The 20,257-nt window shown below is 38.3% G+C and overlaps 2 protein-coding genes across 2 annotated transcripts; one reads left to right on the top strand and one right to left on the bottom strand.

The window, feature by feature from the left end:
- Nucleotides 1-830: 830 nt before the first annotated feature.
- On the bottom strand, nucleotides 831-13,792 carry morn5 (MORN repeat containing 5). Its single transcript, XM_059358550.1, has 5 exons — nucleotides 13,731-13,792; nucleotides 12,371-12,518; nucleotides 10,427-10,538; nucleotides 9,501-9,632; nucleotides 831-1,011 (listed from the first exon to the last, which is right to left on the bottom strand). Exons 1-5 carry the CDS (start codon nucleotides 13,775-13,777, stop codon nucleotides 893-895), a joined length of 558 nt encoding a protein of 185 aa, XP_059214533.1. The 5' UTR covers nucleotides 13,778-13,792; the 3' UTR covers nucleotides 831-892.
- Nucleotides 13,793-14,014: 222 nt separating this feature from the next.
- On the top strand, nucleotides 14,015-19,616 carry ndufa8 (NADH:ubiquinone oxidoreductase subunit A8). The gene is made up of 4 exons (XM_059358551.1): nucleotides 14,015-14,286; nucleotides 16,074-16,237; nucleotides 18,272-18,437; nucleotides 19,150-19,616. The coding sequence occupies exons 1-4, from the start codon at nucleotides 14,236-14,238 to the stop codon at nucleotides 19,285-19,287; spliced, it is 519 nt and encodes a 172-aa protein (XP_059214534.1). The 5' UTR covers nucleotides 14,015-14,235; the 3' UTR covers nucleotides 19,288-19,616.
- The last annotated feature ends 641 nt before the right edge of the window (nucleotides 19,617-20,257 follow it).

A 20,257-nucleotide genomic window follows, 5' to 3' on the forward strand; every position in this document is an offset into this window, starting at 1 on the left:
CATTATGGGAAAAATAGATGCAAAGAACTGATGCCTTATTCATTTTATTTTGTGATGTTTTTTTCACCTTTAAACTTGAGAAGTTGTGAAGGTGACTGGGGGTAAAATGTTGATATGTTAAATGGTAAATATGACCCTCACACAGCAGAAACAATAGATATTACATATACATACATACACACACACACACACACACACATATATATATATATACATACAGGGACACTCGTTGTTAGGATTTGAATGTGCATATAGAGATATAGCCAAAAAATCTATCTGGGATCAAAACTGCTCTAGGGTTCACTAAATCTATGTGAGAAACAGTGCATGTATGTTAAACAAACAGAAATCCATAAAATGCACTTTTGGGTTTCAGATCGTAGTTTTGCCAAATCAGATTAATTTAAGGGATCAAAGATTTATTGTATGATAAGAGTAAAACAAAAAACACCTGAGTCGGTATTAGACTTTTGACCATTTTGACCTTTTGATTAAGATACGTTGATGATATCAGATGGAGTTTACATACATATAGTAAGTTTGAACAACCAAAAACTAAACTAAAAAATACATACAGTACATTTTAAATTGATGCAGTTTATAATCTCAACTGGACACATACATGTACTGTGTTGCTTGTGAAACCTCTAACTCTCTCTCACACACACACAGACTGGAAAGGAAGATCAATGCACTGACAGGCAGTGGTTACAATGATTACTACATAAGGACTAAAAAAAAGACAAATACAACATAAAAAGATACAATATTTTCACTTTTCATTCATTATGTCTTCACGAAGGTGTATAATAAAAGACAAAAAAATCAAGTAATTTCCTATAGTTTAATAAGCTATAGATACATATAAAAAGTTGAGCTTTGTTTTAATACATCAGTTGATATTGCTGCTCTCTTCAGGAATGGTTGTAACAGACTTTTCAGGATCAGTGCCAACAGCCTCATCCCAAGCTTTCCGACAAGTCCGCACAATCCACTCATGTTCCGAGTCATCTGTTGGAAAGATTTGATTTGAAATTATTGGGAATCTTTGTATTTATAGTATTGTAAACAAAGTATATGGTAAAAGTAAATTGTTTTTTTAAACGTTTGACCTATGAGTAAAAGAGGTAAAAAAAATAAAATAATAATAATAATAATATAAACTGCAGTAAAGCGTTTAAATCAAAACAATAACCAGTAGCCTGCATAATTAAACCACAGGTCATTTTGTGTGTGAGGCTGCCACAGTGAAGTGCCATTCAAGTCTTGGGTAAATCTGTCTGACAATTAGGAGAAAATAACTTCTCACAGCCACTTCAGACACCAATAAATAATAACCCACCCAAAAACGCCGATTTTTTTTTCTTTTTTTAAACCAAAACGATTGCCAGAGGAGCTGATAATAAACCAGTTTTGTATTGTTAAAACTGAAATGAGTAGCTAATTGCAGGGGAAGTGAGCTTTCTCTGGAGCGCTCGCAGCTGCACGCACTTGAGCAGCAAACGGGCCTCACCCCCAGGTTCCACTGCGCGCGGGGCTCCATTGTACAGGGGGAGCAGGTCTGCAGCTCTCGGACTGATTGTGTGTAATTGCCAGGCGTCAACACTAACAGCCACTTCACGTATAAAAACCCCGCTCCTCTCTTTCTCTGCGTCTCCCTCTCCTTTTTACCTGTTCTGATCGGGAGGTCAATTGAACGTATCGGACACGCAGACAGCTGCCACGCAAACAGTCTTTGTGACGCATTTGGTAATTATTGAAGCCTCTACGTCGTTACGTTTAAACTGACCTCAATTAGCCACAAACCACAACCTGCCTTAATGATAATTTGATTGCTACATTTTTATATTTGCTGTAATTCTGCCCTCTTGAGATTGTAAAGCAGCCTTTATCTCAGGATTTAAGTCATGTGTAATTGGTACCTTGGGTTATTTGAGGGCACAGGTGGCTGGTATATTTAGGTAATTTGCTGCAATCTGAGGACAGCAGGACATTTTTGTGATTTACCAGTTTTTGTGAGTCAATACATTTAACTTGCAGACCTATCTAATGAGTCTTCATCCTGTCACTGAATTTGGATATTGGAGACAGACTGATAAAATCAGAAATAAATACATGAAATTAAAAATATAAAACTTTGCTTAAGTAAAAGTAAGTATTATCAACAAAATGTACTAAAGTATGAAAATCAAAAGTGTTTATTGTGCAGAAAAATGTCAGTGGTTTGCTTTTATATATGATGTTTATGGATTAATGTTACTGCTGCATTAATGTGTATGTTGCATTTTACTGTTTTTAAGGTTATGCTTATTTTAAATCCTTCATGTACTTTGTGCAATCTACAGAAATGCATCATATTCTATATGATCATCATATTTGTAGCAACAATTTCCTGTGAGAACCACGCACACTTTGTGACGATGCAACAGGATTTTTAATATTTTTTGTGACTCAGATGTAGTAGAACTTTCTCAGCCAAAAAAGGAAAAAAAAAAATCACATTTAAAGTAACAAAATTTGCAGATACATGTTCTTCACTGTCTAACAGACAGTAAAAATAGAGAGTAAAACGTAAAATATTTGCCTGAAAGAGAGAAGAAGAGAGAAAGTTGTTTAATAAAACAAGGTTTTGGTTCATATCCATCTCGAATGTAACAACCTGCATGTACGACCTTTTTGGTATGTACACAGGAGAGAGAGTGTGTGGAAGCGATAATGGCACCTTGTTAAAGTCTGTTTATCTTAATCCTTAAAATACACTCAGAGGGAAAAGTGTTTCCTTCCAGCCTAATGGTTGTGAATTAACACACAGACACACACACAAACACTCAAAGACAGACACACTGGCTTCTAGCAAAAAGCAAAAATGATGTACCAAAATTATTTGCAAATGAGCTGAGTTTAGTATTAGTATTCACAGAAACAGGGGAGCTATGACACTGTGATGTCACATTCTGAACTTGGTCCACCAACCAAACAGAGGAGCTCAACTTATTGGACTTATTCAGGGTCATATGTGCTAATATAAGCATGTTTTGTGGGTTTCCAAGTGGAGGCACCACAGTGCAATCAAACGTACCTAAATGTGAAAGCTCAAATAAACAGTCAAATGCACACATTTAAGTCATCTGTCTCCAATTCACTGCAAGTGGAGCAGCCCTTGCTTTTGTGTCTTGATGACATCACAGAAAACAGCGGCGGCTTTCCGGTTTCTAGCTTTGAAAGTGGGATAGCGATCTTCCAAATAATTAATCCATCTGTCACAGCTCACAGGATTAACATGTGAATCCTGTTTTATGGTGAATTTTTTGTCCTTATGATGTATGAAAAATGAGAGTTTCAGGAAAGGCAGCGTGAGGATATGTTCCACTCCCCAGGGCCCTCGCTGATTTTATCTGTCTGTGAAACACCTCGGCTGGACGGGGACAAAGGGAGGGGCCGCGGTTTGGTCACCAGAGGTGTTTTCCTTGGCAGTGGAATGTTTTCAGTGTGGAACTCTTTCTGCGTAGAGTTTCAAAGGGAAGCGGTTATTCCAGAAACAGGAAAGTGCTACAAACAATATGGCAACACATGGCCCCTGCTGGAGCTGCTGCCGCCTCCTGCGCTGCTGCCGACTGTTGCTGCCTGTTGCCAGGAGAGAATATACACAACCAATCGTGTGTGTTTGTTTGTTATAACAGAACACGCTCAATCAGTCAGATGTGGAGGTTTGATTGTGCAGATGTGGCCTATGTGTCTTTTCCCTCATTCTTTTTTAATTACAGTTTTATAGAGTAATGCAAATGTTTTATAGTCTACCTTCAAACTTAAGTAACAATCTTCATCAGCGATAACAAATTAAGAACAATTATGTGTCTCTGGAAGTTTGGAGGGAAAGCAGATAAAAATAGCCTTTTTCAAGTTGTTTGTTGATTATGTGATTTGTGTTGCAGATTTAACAGTAATCACTTCATTGTGTTGTAGCCTGTTGGCTTAATTTAAGCTGCGCTGGTTAACTATGAAACTAAGATGGTAGTAAGTGGAAGCACATGTTTGTTGTAATGATCTCACATCACAATAAAAATGCTGATTAAAAATTCTGAAAAACAAATCATAAATCTTAACGAAGCTTAAAGGGAAACTTCACTATTTTTCAGCCTGGATACTATTTTCCTTAGTTTTGGTGTCCAAGTGACTGATGAGGACAACATTATTATAAATGGATTTAGTATTTAGCAAGAGCACTGCAGCCAGTGGCCATGAAAATGGCTCCAATATGATGATAACTGACAGTCATGAACCAATAAGCCCAACAATGTGACTTAAAAGACGTCTCGTTCTGAAATCTTGTAAGGTGTCTTCATTGTTGTCAGCTCTTTTTTTCCAGCTAGAAATTAAAACTATTTTTGCTACGTTTTTTGGACTCCAACACAACTTTTCAACTCTTCCTTGCACTCCTCTTACCAACTCTCACCACCATTGTTTTACGGTAAAAAGTAATCTTGCAAGATTTCCTAACGTAGACACAAAACATGAAAAAAAAAAAAAAAAAACCCTCCAACAAGCAGTGATTAGTGTTTTACACACATAAGGTGTACTGACATGTTGACTCTTCTTCTTTTCAGATTCCCCGGTTTACCCACGCTAGTGGCAGATGAGTTGAAGAGATGAAAAAGTGTGATACTAAAAGACAAATTGCTGTGGTAGTTAAGTAGAGGTTGGAGGCCCAAAGACGAAGGTCGGGAAAGACATCAGCCAGAAAAACAAAGTCTGTGATCCCTGAATGTGCATCTTTCACCACCTGCAATCACTCATTACTCTCATACACACAGTCACACACACTCAAAAATTCCTTTCTCTCTGTCTGGCGTGTATTGCAGGAGCTACTTTCTTATACATAGTTATAGATAGTTCCCAAAAGCTATAAAGAGTTACTTAGTCCATCATCCAAATCAGTCACCGAAATAGTGATTTGGATAATGACGTGACTCTGCTGTAAACCCAAATGAAACTGGGACTTGTATATATATAAAATAAAGCATGATTCTGTGACTGAATTGCATTTTTTTTCCTTAAGTGACCAATATCAGCCCAGTGAGTAAATATTTCAATAAAAGAGGGCACTTATTATCAATTGGTCAAAGAAACTGCACCATTTTCTTGTAGAGTCATTTTGCTCCACGCCCAGTGACGACTCCTCTAACCTGTGTGAATGTTTCCTGTTCCTTCTCCAAAACTAATGAGTAAAGTGAAATTGTGATGTGTTTTTGCAGGAGCTGCTGAATCGACCACCTAGAATCACTCTCAGCCTATTACTGGATATTGGTTTTGAGCAGGCCAAAAAGAGGGTCATTCTATTATTGTTATTATCATTTATGTTACATTTCATGCCTTTATTCAAGCTGACTAGTATTAAGGGAGCAGTTTGGGGTTCAGTGTCTTGCTCAAAAATACATGTGGCAGAAAGAGACTGTCCTCCCGGCAAAAAACAACCCACACACAGACATATTAATATTTGTATTTAGGGCAACCTCTAGTGGTCATAGTAATTATGACTGGAGAAGAGGAAGAAGTGATCTTACAAAGTATAAAGAGAAATAAAATAAAATCCTGTGTAGGGAGGAGGTCAGGGTGATTGGACAGGTCTAAAAAACACAGGACACTGACCCAGGAGACTGGTGTTCGTGTCCTGTGTGGAACGTGAAAAGTCAGTGACCTATTTTTACTTACGTATGCAAGTCTATTTATTCATTGTACTTGCTTAAGTTATAGAAAAGTTATAGAAAAACATACATATTCTAACCCTAAGCCTCTTAATGAGCATTTCCTAAACCTAACCAAGTATTTGTGGTGCCTAAATCTAATCAAACTGCAACTATTTCACAATTTTAGCCACAGGTTTAAAGCTGCAACTGTTGAGGGCGTTAATTTAGGAAACACTCATATGGGTCATATTAGAGGGTGGGTACAAATAGCCCATGTGGTCGAAATTGGTTAAAGGACTAGTTGGGAAGAAACAACCAACCACACAATTAACGGCTCTTGAAGTACTTGTACAAAGTAACGTAAAAGCAGAATCAATAGGATGTGTTCAAGGGATGTGCAAGTAGCCTCATCTGAATACTAATGTTTTGCCCCAAGGTTCCTATTAGTAATCCCAACAGATACACTTACTCTCACCACCCTCCATCTCTGCCCTCATCCTACATTTCTAACCGGTGTACTAGTATTCCCGACTTATCTTTTCATGTATGCAGACATATCAGCAGCTCCTTGATGACAAGAAATCAGTTCAACTCCCAAAATAATCTATAACCTCTTGGGGGTTATTAGCAACAGATCCTATTGTTTTGCTACCTGGCGCTGTGCCAAGAAGGACTGTTTGTCCAAGTTAGCAACAGTTACTAAGGAGGGCAGGACTTTGCAATAGGTCAGTATTGGCCAGTGAGTCAAGTTTAGTCTAATATTCCCTAGCAACGATGTTCACTTCAGAGGGGGTAGAACCTGAATCATCTGCCGTTTAAACCAGTTCCATACGCATTTCCCCCCCCCCCCGCAACATTTCTAGATATGAGGCTTTGTCTTCACGGTTCAGTTGTTTCTTGTCCTACATCCAGCAGTTGTAACGGCTACATGTGGAGCTCCTTCCTCTTTCCTTGCTGCAGCAAACGTCCCATCTGGGAGGGTGGGTCTTCCCTGTGCCCCATCATCGTCCCAGTCCTCATCCTGGTCGGAAGCCATGGGGCAATAAATTCTGTCTTCACACCCACTCTGACAAATGTGCCTTCACCTCTCAGGGTTGAAAAATAAATCCATACAGGATACAGGAGCATTCTTCTCAAGAATTGTATACCAAGACAAGAAAGAGAATGCACATAGGTAGTGTATGTGATATAGCACAAGCAACATCTCTCAACACACTTGCACATAAACAAGCTCATATCAATGAAATAGTTCCTGTTTGCCTCCATATTCATTTAAATCAAAACAGAGAGTCTGAATATTGTTGGAACGTGTTCAATTCCTCTTCCTTTTCATCTCAGCTTCCAAAAAAGTATTTCCTCTTGTTCTCCCGCTCTCTCTGTCACTCCACTGATCAATACCAGAGCTATAATGATGATGAACAACCCGCATTTTTTTTTGTCTTCATACACATGCTGATGACATCTGGGGAGGATGTGGATCTTCTCCTCTTTTCCCTTCTGTTTCTCCACATATGTAAATGTGCTTGTGGAACAAATCTGTATTATGTTGCAAGTAGCTCAGCTGAATACAAATGTTCGGCCCCAAAATCATTTCTACCTTAGGGAGCTTTTGAGTTATTGCCAAAGTCCCGCCAGGAATCATATTTTGACACATTTCTGCATTTGTAAGGTTGGAAACAGTCACTGATGCTTCACTCTGACTGATATCTTCAGTGGAGGAATACTAAAACAATTAATAGCAAAGTTATGAAAGCCCTGCAAGACTGTATAATATTCCAATGCATGTACCTGTGATTAAAGCTGTGTTACAGGAATGACAGCATGTGTCAAATAAAGACATAATGGCAAACACCTTTGATGCACAGCAAATAAACTCGACCGAACCTAAATGAGCCAAAAAACTATGTATTTACAAACTGCATTCATAACCTGCTGCCTGATTAACAACATCGTCTAGTGATGTAAAATCAGAGGAGACATGACGAGCAGAGGATGTCAGAATTTGGGAATTCCTGTCTGGACACCTGACAGACCGCATTCACTTCAAATCAGGAGTTCCAAAACTGGAACTGGGAACCCGTTCAGTGGAAAAATGTGTCTTGAATTTTCCACTTTTAAGAAATAACAAAACATTTTGAAATGACTGCAATGTCTTTAATAGAAGCATGCTTATCAGCAGACTTGTAGCAATAATCTTCCGTCAAAGAATCCAGGGATAATTCCTTTAACATAACTCCATAGGTTTATTGCTATTAAATCCTTCCCATATGACCACACTGTATGCTTTCAGTTATTATTTAAAAAACAGGAAAAAGGCAAAAGGGTCCTGCCTAAGACAAATTCAGTACAACTTTAGTATGTTTCAAAGTATTTTTCATTAAGGCTTTTCCTGTGGCATGCTCTGAGAAAAGCAGAGTTGCTGAAAAGTAGCCATAATGTTACATAGAGCTCCAAAACATGTATGACAAGGCAGCAACAATGGATCCCTCAGTATTTATTTGTTTGATTGTATGACTTTGACTCTTACTGTATGGGTATAGTTCTGAGTAGGCATTTCCTCCGTTGAATAATTAACCTATACAAGGGCATAATTTAAAAGAATGTTTTAAGCAGTCCTCAACATATGTAATTATAACCAATGTAATGGGGATCGGTATGAGGTCAGAGTTCTTAAATAACTATGGAGGGAAAAATAACAAAATGACACATAAAAAGTCTTGTGTGAGGCTACTATAAAGTTTATGTGAAAATACTCAGCATAAAACACACAACGTCTACCACACAGTCATCTATACATCACATTCATAGCTACAACTGATCAACGCATGCATGTCTTGGTGTAATTTCAGAATCAGTAGGGTTGGATATTTATTCGTTATTTTAATTTTATTTTTTAGCTTTTTTAGCTGTTGTACTTATTTTGGACAATGCACATTTGTTTCTTCTATAGTGATTTTGCATTGTATGTTTTCTTATTGTGTAAATTAACTTTACCTCTGAAATCATTCTTATTTGTTAGTTAACATTTCTTTGTGCAATTTTTTCCCCAGAACATTTATAACAAATTGTGCATTTTAAAAAGTGGTGGGGACATGTTCCCAGCATAACCAGTGTAAACAATACCTATGAAACTATATCAGAAGACGATTGGGACATTTACATTAGGAGTCTACATTAAGTAACTGAACCAATTTGTTCTGCTATCCAGTGATAATTGATGTGCAAAAAAACTACACTACATAACTGCCAATCCGACAAAGCACTCAAACAAACCATTAGCTTGACATTAGGCATATACTAACCCACACACTAAGGCAGGATCTGGAAACATAAATCAATAGCAACATGATTACTCTAATTTTGATCAGTTATATGAATACATGTATATACAGCAATCCATCACTGACATAGTGCTTCATTGGACAAAAAACTGTGTATACTTAATTTAAAATGGAAATCTGTGTTTGCTCTTGACTTTCATCTTTCTCATTTTCTTTGGCACAACAGGCTAAGATGCCTGGATATTACTCAACAATCAGATGGAGCCAATTTGGCCTCAAATTAGTGGCAAAAAGATGTGCACAAACTAGAGCGAAGTAAGGGGGGAAAAAAGAAGGCAGGATAAGGAATATGATAGAAATGTTGTGAAAGCGTTGAGGTACTTTTGTTCACCTCATTGTAACTACATAGTTCACAAAATATGCCCAGGTTGGAAGGTATCGATTACACTGTTCGAAGATACACCTCCTGTAGATTAGTCACCTTTAGTGTCAAATGGCTACAACATTGAAAATAACGAGATATTTTATTTCCTACCTGCATTCCTGAGGAATCCGCCAGTGTAGAAACTGACGACTCTGGTTTTGGGGTCATAGAAACCATCTCCGCAATCATAGCATCCTTCAGGAATGATGTGCGACGGATGCAGGTCAGTTAGCTGAGATTCTCCTGTATGAACAAAACGCTTGCTTTGTATTAAACGCCAATCTTACAGTGCTTTACAACTACTAACACAAGTTGTTATTATTACCATCACCAAGTAGGTCATGTTATCAGCTTGGTTTGTTTGTTTGTTTGTTTGTCAGTAGGAATACGGGAAAAACTCCTGGCCTGATTTTCATGAAACTTGGTGGAAGGGTGTAGCATGGGCCAAGAACGAACCTATTTTAGAGTGGATCTGAATCACAGGGTGTTTGTGTTGTTTCTTCCTTATGAGGCTGACGTCTGTGCTCTCTGACTGCCAATTTAGTTATGACTTGCTCTCAAATGTCAGCCCCTTCCAATGGCTTTTACTTAATGTTAACTAAGCTAAAAAGTGTCATGTGGATTTCTGATATATGTACAGTGATGTAAAGTGTATCTGTTTATCATGGACTACAATAAAAAATAGCTGTCCAGAGTGAGAGACATATTCAGTATAACAATACAGAGAAGTTAATCTCTGGCTACACAAAGTGGGTTTTTAAAATGTTTTTGTTTTGTTTGTGAAGTGAAACGTTTTCTTATTTGGCTACTCAATCTGAATGTAACAGTTTAATTGAAGGCGAAGTTAATTCTATTTTTAAGCTAAATTATGTGTGTGTGTGTGTGTGTGTGTGTGTGTGTGTGTATGTGTGTGCATGTGTGTGTGTGTGTGTGTGTGTGTGTGTGTGTGTGTGTGTGTGTGTGTGTTTCCTGAGAGTGGGAGAGAGAAGACATCTGACCAAATAAGTGAAGGCATGAACAAATAAATAAATTTCAACCTGCAGGTCTGAGTCCATTGCACCTCTCACTGTAGAAGCACCTGTCATAACCATCACAGTAGTCCCAGTTCTTCTCCTGGTACTGCAGACCATCAGCAAAGGTAAACGACCCCTTGTGAAAAAGCACAGTGGTAAAACCATCATGATCATAATGTTAATCGGTCAAGTCACCGAAATTTCAATTAAAAAAACACACAAAACGAAGCATCATTTTCCACTTACCTCTAGTGGTGTCTGGCCATGGAGACATTATTATGTGCCAAGATTTTAGTATATTCACATCTTCCACCACCCCCAAACAATGAGGTTTAATTTGTGCTTCTCAAAGCAGTGAAAAAAGTACATTTGAAAAACTCAACGGCAGAAACGATAATCCACAGACCTCACTGTTGGCAGTTTTCCTTGGGGCTATTTCTTTGTCAGAAAGCAGTTCCAGTGAAAACTGTTGAAAGCAAGGTCTGGGGGGTTATCCTACATATCCCAGACATGGTTTCTGGAGAGATAAGTTGCTGTTGAGGTATTCAAATGTCACTTTTCAGTGCTTTAAGCACCACAAAAGAATTTTAATTTTCTTCCATTGTCTTAAAGATGGATATCTCAAAACCTCAGCAGATAAAACAAAAATGTCTGCACAGACATATATGCCAGTAGGGAAAAGTGGAAAAATATGTCTTCTGGGCATGAACTGACAAACGTGTATGTGTGTGGTTGTGTGTGTGTGTGTGTGTGTGTGTGTGTGTGTGTGTGTGTGTTTGTGTGACTGTTTTTCTGAACAATGATATAATCGTTATTGGAATTAAAAATATGCATACATTGATCAGTAATTTTGCTAAATATGGATGCATAATAACATTGTTACTTCAATGACAATATCAGTTACAATCATGAAAATGGCAATCATTCTGATTTTCTAACGTACATTTTTGAGTTACCTTCTGTAAAAGACCTCTTTCACAGCAGCTAAATAGACTGGTCATTGCAGAAGAAGTACAGGTAAAGTTGTACATTGCTTCAGTTGTACTAAAGTGTCTCATTATTCTAGACCAGCATGTACAGTATCAGGGACCTGGAACACATGTGCAATGCAGCCTTGATTAATGTTATTAATTACACTTGGGATTTTCCTGCAATAGACCTTTTTCACAGCAGATATTTTAAAACGTGACAGTCGGCAAAGCACAGGTGTAATCAGTACATCAAAACATTAAGGAAAGCTTAGGTGGGGGCCCGTTTATTGTGCACGCTGGGCCACTGGAATAGCTTACTGGGTCACTTAATGGAACTGAACCTTCATTAACGTTATCAATTTCACCTATGCCTTTCCTGTGATGATGTGTCAAAATGTCTGCAGTAACAGAAGTTCTGTTAACTTGTAGCAACATTTATACCTCAACCATACCTTTTCAAATAAAACATTTACTTTTAGGATCATGATAATTTAAAATGCTTGTTTAATTTGTTGAACGAAAGAGGGGGGAAAGCGCAGGCTTGTTTGAAGGGAGAGGCATACGTTTCAGAGTGAGCCATAAGCAACCAGATATAATTTCCAGAGTTGGAATTTCTGAGTTTATTGAATGGTTTAGATTTGTTTCTAAGTAGGTCTTCTTGGGCTGGCATGCATGCAGGTGCAGGGTAGTCTGGGCCATGGTTAGTCATGGTTTGGAGCTGCTATCATTTCAAATGAACCACAACTGATGATAATAATTGGAGTGATCGCTGTTGTGGCAAAAGCCCATGAAAGATTGCAACAGAGCATAAGAGACTGTAGCTTCGTGCGAGAAAAAAAGGGGCGAAACCTAATAACTACGACAATAATGGTGAGTGATTGCTAAAAGGGACCAGATGTAATATCAACTATAACCAATGTGAAACACACAGTCATGCATGTGGATGCATATATTCTGACATGCATGCAGGGACACACACAGACACATTACTCCTCACCTGTTTAGCTATGCCGTTTTCCCAGGTGGCCTCGTATTTACTTCCATTTGAAAAGTGTAGCCGTCCTTTACCGTGGAACATCCCATCTTTCATCTCTCCCTCATACTTGGTCTCTGTGGGAAAAGTGTACTCTCCTTTTCCATCCATCCTGATGTAGAAAAGAGATGGAACTTTAGCATAGTAGCATAGTTAAACAGAATCAACAGTGTAATTTCATTAATTTGGTTGTGTATCTCTTGCTGTCTTAACATGACATGTCTGTGTGTAAAGCAGAGAAACCGCAGGTCTTTCCTTCCTGCTGCTGTCAGACTGAACAATCAAAACTGCTCCCAGTAGACTGTGCATGCAAAAAACTGACAATTCACTCATGTGCAATATCAGTGTATACTTGACCCATAACAACCCACGGTGACACCCGTGTAACAAACACTTTAAATCTTCTAGAATCTCCCATATTCAGCTTTATGCTTCACCTTAACTCATTAAATCCCTAAACGACACATACTCAACACCCTGGTGTGGTGGTCATGTGACTGTGACAAGAAGTGACTTCTCCAAAATGTGGGTGTGACTGGAAACAGAAATGTGAAAAAGTAGCTAATTTCAAAGAGCTTAATTTTTTGTTACGAGGCTAAGTTTAAACCCATTTAACAATTCTAATCCGTTAATAGGGTTTCCTGTATTGCATTTAACTTGTTCTGACCATATTTCCTGAACAAATTAAAGTTACAGTTTTGATATATGTTATGGAGATGCAAACAAAAAGGCCAATGGTTATTTGTTTTTATTTATTATTGATTTATTCTTATTTTGTTACTTAAAAACAAATCTGAAAAATAATTTGTTGTGTTGTTGTGTTTCTGTAAGCAGAAAATGTGCCCAATATGACATATATGTCACATCACAGATCTTTGACATTTAGCGGTAGTATTTTTATTTTTTTTTTAAACATCATAAATGTGCTCTATGTGGTCCACTTGGTCTGTGGTATATCCCCCCATAATTTTCCTTTAAGAATTACTGGGTCTGGGTTCTTATGGGTTAACTGTGCAATGGCAATATCAATATTTCCTGTGTGCAACACCATAAGGCCTACTTTTTTTTTTTTTTTTACAGTTTACAGTTTGTTTGATTTTGCTGTTAAGTGCTTTTTGGTAGTGCTTCTTACTGTTTGCATGCTTACATTCTTCCTATTTAATGCCTTTTTTAACTACTGGTACTGGTATTTTCTTATTTATTTAATTATATTTTGCATTGTTACTTCTGCCTCCTGTTATCACACAATCAATTTGCTGCTGTAACACTGGGCATTTCCCTGCTGTGGGACTAATAAAGGATTATTTTATCCTAGTTTTCTCACCTGCCATTTTTTGTGTCTCCTTTGTAACTGCATCCGATGAGCTCCATTATTATTTTGACTTGCTAGCGCCGTTTCTTCTCAAAATAAACGAACAAACTAGGTAACTGCATAACCTCAAAGTGTTCTGTGTTACTATGGCAACATGATAACAGAGAGTGAAAACGAGGCTACAGCAAAAAAGGTTCAAAACCTCTTTACAGCTTAAACTATTCATCACGAAGAGCATTGAGCCGTTTGTTACTGTTCTGTCGTCTTATAAATTGAGTTTTAGAAAGTGGAAAAACAAAAAAATCTTTCAACTTAAATCTCCGTAAATGCGCATGCGCCATTGACCGGGCTTCGGGTCGCGCTCTTGCCTGCGTCATCAGATTGCGCCTCTAAACTGTCAATAGCCGACCTTCTCCGCGGCCTCGTCGCTCGACCTGGAGCCAGACGAGGACCTTGAATGTTTTTCAGTAGCGGTATTTGATTTTCTGCATTTCTTTAATTGTAAAGACACGCAGCCATGCCCACAACGCTGGACTATCCCACGCAGCAGGAGCTGAAGGTGGATGAGGTGAGCAGCGGTCATTGTATTAGCTTGAATGATAGTAAAACAGAACATGCTAGCTAACGATAGCAGCTGCAAGATCTGCTCAGTAGGTTGTAACTTTTGCCACAGACGTTACCTGCCCTCACGATGCTGACAGTTTCGTAACTAAACCATCATCAAATACATTTGAATGCATCTAAAGCTTGCGAATGTTTTGGTGTGTTTATGATTTCAACCTTGGCAATATAGCGGCAGAAGAACCACAACTTTTAGCTTAACTTCATCCATCGTTAACATTGTATCGCAATCTTAATAGTCCGCATTACCCGTTCAGTTTACGCCTATGGTACCAGTGACTTTACAATGGCTGCCCCAAAACAAACCTGTGGCTAGCTTATGTCAGCAGCAGTGTTGTTTTTAGGCACACTGAACTTGTCCTTGGAAGTCAGGCGTTAGCAGGCAGCAGCTTGTTTTCCCAATGCTAATATGGCAACATCAAGCATCTAATAAACAATATCGTCACCCTGTTAAAATAATCTCCTAACTAATTTTTTCAAGTTTTGCAGGAAACACAAAACACTTCACCAAAAGTGTAACATATGACATTAATTGATAATTTCACTCAAAAAGGATGTAACAAAGGATGGCTATTGGCATAGTAATAACACTGTGTGTAAATTATGCAACTTAAGAGAAATAAATGACTCAGGCAATTTTTTGAATATGCCTTTGTGACTTAAGCAAGATATGGTAACACTTTATTTTGAAGGTGTCTACATAAGAGTCACTCAAGCCTGTCAGAAACATGACCTCACAAGTATCATGAGCATTAATGTTGCTTCAAAGTGTCATTAATGTTCATGACACATCCCATGTCATGTTTATGACACGCTCATGTCACTCTTATGTAGACACCTTCAAAATAAAGTGTTACCATACCTTGCTTAAGTCACAAAGGCATGATCAAAAAATTGCCTAAGTCACATTTTATTTTGACTTAGGCATAATAAATCCACTTAAGTCAGGCAAAAACCCAATTTTGACAAAAAAATGACTTGGGCGATTATTTTAACAGTGTGACGTGCAAGCAGGTACGTTTAAGTTCAATATTCGGAGTTTTTTTTTTCTTTCAGAATTTCACTGTGAGTGACAAAGCCTTTACCATTCCACTAGCAACTAAATGCCATTCTGCTATTATATTATTACTGGTTGTTGTATTTCCAAGGATCTCATCAATTATTTTCATGTTCTATACATCTAGTAAGATTTTATGAAATGTACTCTATTGTAGTTGTACATTTTCAATATTAATTATTCTGTGTGAGAATAGAACTTGCTTAAAGTACATTGTGAACTCCATCACTTCTGTGGTGAAAGGACTCTTAGGAGGTCAACACAATCCTGACACATTTCCTGCACCTGGTAACACCCCTGTAATTAGAGATAATTTAAAGAGTGACTAAACAAAAGAATACATGGTTGTCCTCCTAAGAAGTAGCTCAGAACTTATAGCTGCCTCTTTTTAATAGTTTTTTCTAAATACACAAGTGCATGCAGATTATGAAAATTTTGGAGTGTTTGAAGATGTACTTTTTTAATTGAAGCTACTAATTATGTCGCTGCACTGGATGAATAATACATTGATCTACAATATTTGATCAAACACATTCATTCAGCTCTTTTAATGAAGTCACTAATATAAATAAGTGCCAGGAAAAACAAGAATAATTCTGTCTCTCAAAATATGTCTTTAAATGTTTATTTTACCCAGTCGTATTATTTTCTATGTGTCTGTCCCTGTTTCTGTCCAGATCAATGTGTCATCTGCGGTGCTGAAGGCTGCTGCCCACCATTTTGGCTCTCAGTGTGACAAACCCAACAAGGAGTTCATGCTCTGCCGCTGGGAGGAGAAGGACCCCAGAAAGTGTCTAGAAGAAGGGAGGAAAGTCAACGAGTGTGCACTCAACTTCTTCAGGTAACTTGCCTCCATAGTTTTTAATCTTTTTGGTCTCAGATGCTCCTGGTAGTTATACAGTTATTCAAGGTTTACACATTGTGCATTTCTTCAGTACAAAACTAGTTAATAAATCAGATACGGATAACTGAAGAGAAAATAAGGCTAGTCATTTAGAATATTTTAATATTTGGATATGAATGCTGCTACGGTGGTCATGTACAAAACTGAATGGTGTGCTTGTGGTCAGCAAGTGATTGAAGATGTGGCTGAACTGGGGAGCCATGTGCAGGGTGCAGAGTTTGAGAGTCCATTTAAAACCTTGGTCAAAAGAGGTTTGCGGTCATGAGTTTTTGCATTTTCTTCCTCTGTGATGGACATGTGGGTTGAAAATGTGCTCTGAGGTTGCACATTCTGCAGTTGCACTGTTGTTCTTCATGGGGTTACAGTTGTTACGCTTACACGGTTTCCTATCCTTTTTATTTGCCCTGCTAATAGCCTTTCTATTCCATTGGCTTTTTGGCAGAAGTGCAGTGCCGATGCCAGTCTTTTCTGGCCAAGTAGAATGTTTTGCAATAGTGATGTAAGGGTGGGAGAGAAAAAGATGGTGAATATTAAGTTTCAGGGCACAATCTGGGATGGAGGTGTGCGACCAGCTTTGACAGAAAAATAAGATAGGTGTTTAAGATAAATGGTTAATTCTGGTCCAAGCTAAGTATATATTTTTATAACACGTCAGTCCCTGTGAATTCCCATGCACAGTTTCTACTGAATGCACCGAACCATAAGTGGTTCAGAACCAATCGTTTATTGTTTGATGGTATATAGCCTTGCACATTTTCTGGTGAGTTCATATAAATAAATTAGTAAGAGGGTCAAAGTATGAACAACAGACTTTTGGTCAAACTTTAATTTTGTTCAATTGCTGTAAGTTTTCTGGGATGTTGCTAGATGTCTCAAAAGCTATTTTCCATTGTGTAACTGTACTGAGTCTAAGCATTCATCTTACAGCTGTCTTTTTTGGATCATTTTGTTTTGTTTTTACAGTCAGCATTTATTCCCACAAGGCTTTTTAATTTATTATTTTCAGTTTATAGACATTTTTATTTATTGCAAATATGTTAATGATTAATATTCCTGCATTCTTCCCAATGGAATAAAAGCCTCTGAATTAACACTGAAGTAAATGCATAAAGAAACGAGTGGTCACTAAAATATGATGAAGATTTCTGTTATTTCTCAATGCAATGTTTTAAACAATGATCTGTGGAAGAAGGTGTTGTTAACATGAATAACTTAATTACAGAGTTTATTGTGTCTATAAAACTGCCCTTGGGGGCTATTAGGGAAGTGGTCTGGGGTTTTTCACTCTTAACCGCTGTGTCTGTGTTTACTGAAAGTTTTAGACTGAGCTTTGGTTATACCTGATGACCATATAGCAAATAAGGTGCTTTTGTGTTCGTGTGTGTTTATGTCTAAGACAGATTGTGTTTCTGGTTCTCAAAAGAACAGGACCTTTAATTCTAAAGCCGAAACAAACAACTGACACTCTGACCTCAAAGATAAACTGAGAGTTACTGTGAAAAAGCAATAACCGTAATTATTATAATGAGGAAAGATTTGAGAAAAGCTGTAATTGCTCCTCGGACCTGGTTTGATTCTTAGGTGCTTCTGGCAACTGCCAGCCACCTTTAGAAGCACTTTATTTATATCACCAGTTCAGAAAGTCCTCATTATGGAAGCTTCTGAAATCTTTTGAGAAGTGGCAAGACATAAACCAGTTAAGTTAATGAGAGTTCTTGACATGGTTGGTGTGTGAATTTTGAACCTGAGCATTTCAGGCACATGAGAACTGTGAACTCTTCTCCTTTCTTCTGAGTCACACATGTCTTTAAAACTATCAATATAAATAAACATGTTTCAGAGGAAGAGTTTCAGCTCATGCATAGCAACTTTTTCTCTGGACTGTTTTAATTTCTTAATTATTATAATTACTATTTCTCAAAACTTTTGCATATGTGATTCTGATTCAACTCTCTGCTCATTTCCTTGAAGGCAAATCAAGGGAAACTGTGCCGAGTCCTTCACAGAGTACTGGACCTGTCTGGATTATTCAAACATGCTTGAACTCCGCCGATGCCGTACGAAGCAACAAGCCTTCGATAGCTGCGTCCTTGATAAGCTGGGGTGGCAGAGACCTGATCTGGGAGACCTGTCTAAGGTGAGACTTCTGAGGGATTGCCTGCATTCACAATGTGAGCGCCTTTGTTGATGGGCTCTATTCTGGCTGATTATGGGCTGTGCAAGAGGCTCTGATTGCATCTGCGTAGTGCTCTCTTTCAGCTGCAGCTTTGAGCAGGAAAATCATGCATTTTATGTTGCTTTTGCTTCTTTTTTTTCATAAAATTGCACTTTTTCAGGGGCTTGCATAACACTCACAAGCACTAATTAGGTAGCAGCAATCAAAACAAGACAAAAACTGATCTTGATAGTTGCTTTTCGGACATTTTTTTCTGTAGACTTTTGGACAAATCTGGGTTTCTGCGAAAGGCTGTAATAAACATTTCTGGCCATTTTGCACTTTGCCAGGCAGAGCTGTTGTCCATTGAATAAAATGACATGATTAGGGAAACACAAGACCAAAAATCTGACTTCATCTATGACAAATGTCCAGGTTGACCGTCCGTTCACTGGCTGAGTTTCTCTGGTAGCTATATAACAAATGAAAAGACTTGAGTTACCGATTCAGATTCTGAGATATCAGGTCTTGGAGAAAGACGAGCTCAAGCCAGCAACAGATGGGTAGAGGATTTGTTGTGTTTCAAGCCAGTTGTATTAATGACTATTTCGATGTCCTTTGTTATTTAAGTGGGTTTATACATTTGCACGTTTGTCTGACAAGCCATGGCGTGCTTGCTCCTTTTCGTTCATAGGTGACCAAAGTGGCGACCTCGAGGCCCATCCCTGAGAACCCCTACCATTCTAGACCACGCCCTGAGCCCAACCCAACCACCGAGGATAAACTGGAGCCTGCCAAACATGGCAGCAGGTTATTCTTCTGGACCTGGTGAGGTAGCTCGGTCAACTTCCAAAGCCATGGGCTCTGTCCAAAAACATCTTGATTACGTGTGGCCATTGATGCATCAACAATACTTCCTTCTTTTAAATGTGTATGGTCTGCGGGTTGGTTTTGGACAGGACTCATGTCCTAACAGTCTCTTCATCAGCTGTACCTCCAGCACAGTCAAACACTTTGATAATGGAAGGAAGGATGGATGATTGTGTGAACAAAGTCCATGAATCCATACGGCTTTCCTGACCACTTCTGTAAATGTAATGAGTGAACAAATGCAACATGCTGTTATTGTTGTTGTCAAATAATAAAAAAAGATAAATTATATTTCTTGATTTTTTTGTGTGTCTTTTTTGATCAATTTCAGACTCTTAAAATTGCCTTAAAACTGAAGATTTACAGTTTACAAAGATCAGCTATTTAGAGGCTTTATGTTGCCAGACACAGTTACTTAAATATCTGCAAATTGTAGGCAACACAACGTGTTTGCACATCTGTGTTTTGTCAGAGTGTGTATTGTCAGACTGATGGAGGGTGAGGTTGGAGGTCAAGGTTCAGGGTCATTACCTGCAGCCAGAGAGAGCTGCTTCTGCTTCCTCCTTTTCTCCCAGCTCACTTCCTGCCCCTGACCTGGACTGGAAGAAGACGACAGGAGTCATTTCGAGATCCACATTCAAAAGTGTTATTGCTGCCGGCACGCGTGTGTACTCGTGACCTTGTATTGAAGGAGCTAAGAAGCCAATTCAAAGGTTGCAGGCCTGTGGAACATAGTGGACTGTGCCAATGAACACACGTGCACTCACGTACCACTGGGACATTGTCCAAGATCAAAGTTGAAGTATAAGTTACCATAAAAGCCCAGGTTTTGTTTCAGTACACATATCGGCTGTTTAAAAACGACACTGGTAGTAGTAGTAGTCGTGATGTGACCTGATCCACTATAAATGCCAGGAAGGTTGAGTCTTTAA

This window comes from Centropristis striata, chromosome 19, assembly GCF_030273125.1.
Source record: "Centropristis striata isolate RG_2023a ecotype Rhode Island chromosome 19, C.striata_1.0, whole genome shotgun sequence".
Classification (NCBI taxonomy): Eukaryota; Metazoa; Chordata; class Actinopteri; order Perciformes; family Serranidae; genus Centropristis; species Centropristis striata.